This window comes from Ricinus communis, chromosome 7 (genome assembly GCF_019578655.1).
Source record: "Ricinus communis isolate WT05 ecotype wild-type chromosome 7, ASM1957865v1, whole genome shotgun sequence".
NCBI classification, from domain to species: Eukaryota; Viridiplantae; Streptophyta; class Magnoliopsida; order Malpighiales; family Euphorbiaceae; genus Ricinus; species Ricinus communis.
The window spans coordinates 12,084,618-12,091,829 of NC_063262.1; the positions used below are offsets into that span (position 1 = coordinate 12,084,618).

At 33.4% G+C, this 7,212-nt stretch overlaps 1 protein-coding gene across 1 annotated transcript; it reads right to left on the reverse strand.

The window, feature by feature from the left end:
• Positions 1-1,573: 1,573 nt before the first annotated feature.
• LOC8263075 (BTB/POZ domain-containing protein At2g13690) lies at positions 1,574-5,752 on the reverse strand. The gene is made up of 2 exons (XM_002526590.4): positions 4,723-5,752; positions 1,574-2,742 (listed from the first exon to the last, which is right to left on the reverse strand). The coding sequence occupies exons 1-2, from the start codon at positions 5,464-5,466 to the stop codon at positions 1,804-1,806; spliced, it is 1,683 nt and encodes a 560-aa protein (XP_002526636.1). The 5' UTR covers positions 5,467-5,752; the 3' UTR covers positions 1,574-1,803.
• Positions 5,753-7,212: the final 1,460 nt, after the last annotated feature.

Here is a 7,212-nt window from a genome sequence, read left to right on the forward strand (position 1 = left end):
TTTATTTTCATAAACTGATTAGAGATAACTTTTTATGAATTAATCATATCTTAGGGATTGATGATTGATTGGGATATTAGAGATAGATCTATAAGATTCTTTGGTTCAATAGTTTCTTAATCTTGATGCATGACCTAAGTGAGTGCGTTTAAGAAGAGATTCCTCTCCCCCCTCTTTGGAATATGGGTTTAATTACTTGAGAAATGTTTAAACCTAATTTTGTGGAATGCCAACTCAACTCCTGATTTGAATTAATTGTTGTTTGTTTTATGAAATACTTAACTTATTAGGGGGATTCACTACCTAAATAGGCTTTATCCTTAATAAATTTACCAATCCTTTTAATCTTTGTTTTCAAGATTATTTTACTTTTAAATATAATTACACCCAAACAATATTTTGATTGCTAAATATTAGTATATGATTGAAGGTAATACTCACAATTAGGTTCCTAGTGGAACGATACTCTTACTTATCATTATATTACTTGATACAATCGACAAATTTTGCCATGTGCGGATAGCGCGCATCAACTAGCTACCATCACATATCTAAAACAGGATAGAGATAACTTTCCTAACTAAAAGAGATAACTAAAAATAATTCCTAATTAAGCTAAAACACATAAGTAGCCATCCATATCAATACTATGAAATCCTAAATGAAAATAAGTCATGCATATGGGTCTTATTTAAGTGTAAGCTAACTATGGCCAAATAACAAACTTAAACTAAAGTTCAAGTGTGGCTTGTAAAACTGGCCTATCTTGAACTTTGACTTGTAATATATTAAAAGAGAAATGATATACACTATCTTGTCTTAAATAATCTCCTTGGTCCGCTCACATGTAAAATGCTAAGTCTTGGATATGCTTTGTTAAGGCCTCTTGATACTTCTTAGCTCTTGGTTTAGTAATAGGGCCTTGTGGTAAGACTATTAGATCCTTTGCCCATTGTACTTCTAGTCTTTGTTGAAATCTACCATGTCCTTCCTCATCTTCATCAAGTCCAACTTTATGAATTCCATATGATGGTAGTTGGTCCATATCACAAAATGTAAGATTTAGTGTGAGTCCTGAAACACTAAGTTGAGAGTGAGCTTGAAAAACTCCATTTGTAATGACTGATACTCAGTTGTGAATTAGGGAGTGGACATCGTATTTGATAACACCGAACCGCTATAATTAATATATTATTTTTTAAAATTAGAGTCAATATTTAATTAGGAATGTAACTTATTAATTAATAAATTAATAAAAAAAATTATAAAATTACAGATAACTTTGAATTTTATGTGTCAAAATAAATATATATATCAAAATAAATAAATACACATGTTCAAATAAAAATTCATGTATTAAAAAAGTTTTATATCTCAGAAGACCAAAACACTAAACAGAAGCAAATTATTTGAGTTCTATTTTCCTTTCATTTAGCAGTTTGGTTTTTCAGTTCAATCGGTTTGTTCGATTGAACCGAATGACATTAATGTACAGTCTTATACTTCATTTGCCTTGTGCTTAAAAACAGGTTTCCAGAACTGAAGAATCACTTAATATTTATCACGAGTCTACTGAAAAAAACCACTAACTATTTTTGCCTTCTACCTTGACAGCTCTTTGATGAGTTCACTTGACAAAGATGCAGCAGAAAATCTCATAGAAAGAATATGAACCCATTCTATCTCTACCAGCTATTACAACAATTCTACATGGTTAATCTACATTATTTAATTTCAGAATCCCTCAACCTATCATTTGCCAATGTTACAGGAGTTGAAAATGACATGAGATTGCCCTCTCTATTACCTGGATTCAATGGCATAACTTTCTGAACCTCTTAGAAATGATCGACGCCACCAAATCTGGAATGCTTTGCTGAGATTGGGGCATTCAGTGCCATGCTTGGAGAAGCACCTAAACCATTCCATGAACAACATGTATTGCTGCTTCAGGGGAAGTGTTAGGAGTGTCTGACCCAAGGCTTCTTCCAATGCCTTCGTGTCTAACCCCTTTTTGCATCTCTGCAGCCAACCAAAGTCTGATAGCATTGGGTCAAACCATGCCTGGAGAAGCCCAGCTCTTGCCTCTGCCCGACAATGCAGTTTTCTAGCTCCCATTGCAATAAAAAGTGTTGCTGAAACCCGGCTAAGCTCATATCTGACCATTGGAGATGCACTCTCATGCAGTTTAAGCAGTTCTCCTTGATCTGCCCACATATCCACAAACTCCTCACCCATCTGCCGATCAATGAGGATCTCTAGCAACCAGTTTATGTTATCAACCTGTCTGGAGATGCGTTCAATCAAAGGTTTACCTGTTTCTCTTTTTGCCACTCTCCCATTGGGTGAAGTGTAACAGCCCTCCTCCAAGAGAGTCAGCAATGAACCTAGACAAGACTGACAAACAACATAGAGATCCCTCTTATCTAATTCGGGTTGATCCTTCTCATAGATAGAGCTCTTGCATAAAAGACCCTTCACTAGTGATTTCAGTTCATTTCTAGCATTGGTATCTGTACATGTGGTGATAGACCAAACAAGCTGTCTAGCTAAGTTTTGTTTGGAATCTGCTGAGCTATTCAAGCAGAGTCTTGCTAAAATGTCTTGAGATGCTGCCTCCTCAAACTTAAACACTGCAAATAGGCCCCTTAGTTTTTCCTCTTCTTCCTCAGTCCAAGGAACAGCCTCAAGGAATTTCAAACAAGACAAAACACCTTTGTTAAACTTGATGCCAACTGATACCTAGAATAGTTTCAAAATAATTTGTTAATAAACATAGTTTCCAGTAGAAAAAAACACCTGTTCAGCACATGGCTACACTATCGTAGAGAAAATTGAAGCTCCTAAACTAAATTTTCTCGTCCTTTACATCCCAAAAGTCGTCAAAGTTTTATTGTCATATTTCTAGTGGAAGGTAGAGTAACAAACAAGGGAGAAAATGAAATGCTGCCAACCAATAATTTACTAGCAGGTCATATAACATTCAATCTGGTGCATCATCAGTATTCTGCAGTAAACATAACATCAACATCAACATGTTTCATGCATTGTGTGGACCAACCACATGTCACACACATGTGAGATATGAACTCATTGTCTTTTTAAATTGCAATTGCATTTTATCATGTTCTGAAAGTTTGTAGTCTACAGTTTGGAAAGAAATCAATAATAATACCAAAGTGAAAAATTTAGGTAACAAGTAGTTCAATACATACCAATGGGCTATGCAACCTTTTTTTAGATGGCATCTAATTTGCAACCAATATGATCTTGTGATTTGATATTTGGACAATAGGGTCCCCAAAAGCTTTAGTTATATTCTTACGATCACCAACGGTGACAGAAAAATTTCCTTCAAAAGGAATAATTATGCATACAAATGTGACCCAATGCTGTATGATATACTGTTGCCAATGCATTGAAATATAGTGATAAATTTTCAGTTATAGTCAGTAAAGAGTTGTCATTGGAACTAAATTTTGGGCAAACTGATCTGACATTAGTTGCTTAGGCTTTTTAATACAAGTTCAAAAATAATCTTTAGCAGCACAAAAGTTGAAAGATAACAAATTCATGTCATCTTTTAATCTGTTAAAAAATCTTGTTGCATGATTTAAGTTATTTTCTAAGGCAATAATCCTCAACTGAATATGACCAGAATCTTAATTGGAAACCAACTGGCTCTGCTAACACAGATCCTCTTCTTCCATTCCCAAATTAAAGGAATTCCATATAAGAAGCTGACAGAAAAATTACAAAACACTATGAAGGTCACAGTTTTTCCTAGATTTCCTTTTTTTCCTTCCCTTATGCCTCTGAAGAATTGCTTCAAAATAATCTAACCTTCCTTGACAACCTTTCCTTAATATTTTTTCACTAGATGCTGACCTTATCTTCTCATGATTGTGAAATTTCATAACTTGAGTGTGACATGTACAAACCCAACATCTTCCATTTCTGGGCCTAATGAAAACTTAGATATAAATTCCAGTTATAGCCAATGCTTTGTTACACATCAATTACATAGACAACCACTTTCTTCCCTCCTTACTGTTAGTATCAAATATAAGAAATGACATAAAAAGGGCGCTGTAAAAATCAACTTGAACTAAAACCTACACTTTGATCATATTTCTTTTATACATCTACGCTGTTGAAAGTTTATACGGGTTAGTATATCTGTATAATCTTCACTCTGAGCCATATTTCTAGGTGGATTCCATGAACCTCATGAACTATCCCAATAACCATAAAGTGGTAAGGCCACCCTAAAAATATCATCCATTTACCAGTTATTTTCAAAGAAAAGAAAACAGGAGGGCCTTAGATGATTCAAAAGGGGAACTCTATGCTGCAATATATCATGAGGAGGCGGCACAGTGATTCCAATACCTGGAATCCTATGATATTCTGAAAAGAACAACCAGAAACAACACAAGGCAAGCGGATTAAGGTGCAAATACATAGACTTCAATGATAAAACTCCACCTGCAAAGTCAATTTTCATTGTCCAACTTGATAATCAAAATTTATTGTATTCTTCACCTTCACTAACCACCCACTCCTACATACTGCAATCTTAACAAAGTCTAAACAAGCATTTAGCAAACTACAAGTCCATATAAGAACTCAAGAAGTATTTTTGCACAATACACTACATTTCAACAAAAGTTACAAACAAAAACATAGAAAATAAAAGAAGCAAAAACAGAAAACACTAACCTCAAGTATATCAATGGCTCTATAAACCCCAATCTTCAAGAGCCGTTTAGTTATATCCTCCTCAAACATTAGCTCAATCGTGTCCCTAAAAACTCCCAAATTCTCCAAATCAGGCACCTCTATTCTACACATCTTCAATGAATCCTTACAACTAGTACTACTACTATTATTATTATTATTACTATTACTCTTTGAACCCAAACCATTTCGATATTCCGAAATCAACCCGCAAAAAACCTCCGAATTTGCAATTAGAACCTCCGAACTCGTTTCCAGTACCAAACCTCCTCCCCTTTTACCCTTCAAATTCAACCTCACATCGCAAACACCTCCACACGGCTCTGACCCAGAACCCAAATGTGATAAAGACCCGTCATTCTTGACCCGGAAAGATTCGGATCTCGATTTCGGCGCAGATTGAACAACGGGGTCCGAATGTGACAGCTCAGTGACGATTTCTTGAAATGAGCCGGCAGCCGGATCGGAGTCTATAGGAGAGACACGGCCAGGGGAGAGGATCCGACGCGGGTCAATTCTACCCACGAAGTTTAACCCGGATTTCGTGTTGAGAGGCGAGTTAGGGACCGAGTTAGAGCTGAGTTTATAGACTGAGTCAGTCTTTTTGTGAATAGCTTTAGCTAATATTACTGGGTTCTCAGGGCTTGGAGGATACCCAGTTAAAGAACAGCACCAAGATAGCTTTCTTGCTTGCGAACTCGGTTTCCGGCGAGCTGAATCGGCCATGGAACTTGAAATGAGTGAAGAAAGAAACAGAGTCGTTCTAAAAACAGACAGCAGCAGAAAACATAGTGCAAGAAAAGAATAAAAGAAGAGAAAGAAACAAAAACTAGTAAGGGAAGAAGGGAAGCATTGTTTAGCAAGAGATGCTTTAACAACAACAACAATAATAATTGTAATTTGAAGACAAAAAGTTGTGTTTGTTCCGTGACTTTCTCGGGAATCGCGAGGATTTTTGTTTTTTGGGGGGGTTTTCTTGAAGGGTTATTCTGTTATATTTGTTAGTTTTCTTGTTTACAGGGTCGAGAAATATGGAGTTTTTGTGATTTTTTTAACAAGATTTTATATAAAAAAAATTGTTTTATTGTCTTTTTCCTTTTCTTTCTTTTAACATGTGAGCTGGAGCTCTCATGCAATGCTTTAATTTTAAGGGATAAACTGTTTATTCTCTAAAATTTGGGCATATTATATTAGTGTTTTTTTATGACATATTAAAAATATATTAAAATCTCTTTTTCCTGGGAAGATGAAAATACCCTTACAAATTTATTGTCATTTATTTTACTTTTTCTTCCCTTCGTCCACCACTATTTTAATTTTAATTGGAGTGTCAAAATTTATTGGTGGATCGTGTTCATATCATACTGATTTATTCAAGTGAGACGATTAGAGTCAATATGAACACGATCAATTTAGTAATCGTATTAATTCATTTCAACTCTAATATAATACGAATTTTTAACGAGTAACACATATATTTATTTAAATAGATTATATATAGATCATAAACTTGATACAATCCATTTAATCTATTATAAAAATGACATAAAATTTAATATATTTAACATGTAAAAAGATTATATTCTTTCAAATCAATAGAGACGGTATATATAATACCAAATCATAAATAAAATTTTGAGCTACCACAAGAGATATCTTTAAAGTTCATTATACATAATATTAAATCATAATATAAAAATAATTTAAATTTATAATAATTTAAATTTCAGAAATAGATGAAACAATAGCATCTTTTTCAAAATTCAATAATTCTATGCTAAGCTCCATAATATCTTTTATAAGTTCTTGCAACTCCAATTTTGCATCTACTAAGCAAATAAAAAAATAGTAAATAAAAAATATAAAAAAAAGAGCTTATGAAATGATTTCATAACTTAAGGTTAGATTAATATACCTTGATTTCTAAATAACCAATCTCAGCTAAACGCCGAAGCTTTCACCGTATTAGGCTTAAGTGCACTCCTATATTGATCAAGAACCCTTCTACTATTGTTAAATGCACTTTCAGAAGCTACCGTGTTGACATGAATGGTTACAGCATCACGAGTCATGGCTGCAATTTGAGGACACCTATATTGATTTGTTTTTCAGTATGATAACACATCTAATTTAATCTTTCGAACCATTCTTGACTCATCAAGATAAAGTTCTAATTAACTCTTTTGAGGAATAAAATCATCACAGTTAAAAGAATCAAACTCTTATAAAAGCATAAAAAATAACATTAAATTTAATTAATTCAAATATGAATATTCGAAATAAAAAATAAGAACAATGATATTTAATGATATTTCATATTTGTATAACTAAAATCAACTATTTTTATTATTTTTTTATTTTTATTTTTTATTTTTATTTTTTATTTTTACTAAAGTCAAACTCCTCTTAATTTTTTTTATTAAAGCAAACACAAATATGAAAGTAAAAGCTTAGTTCTGCCTCTGAAAAAAA

Bases quoted from the DNA above. Each gene is read 5' to 3' on its own strand.
- LOC8263075 (XM_002526590.4), bottom strand. From the start codon at position 5,466: ATGGCCGATTCAGCTCGCCGGAAACCGAGTTCGCAAGCAAGAAAGCTA. The intron at 2,743-4,722 runs GTTAGTGTTTTC...AAACTATTCTAG, and splicing joins GAGCCATTGATATACTTGAG to GTATCAGTTGGCATCAAGTT.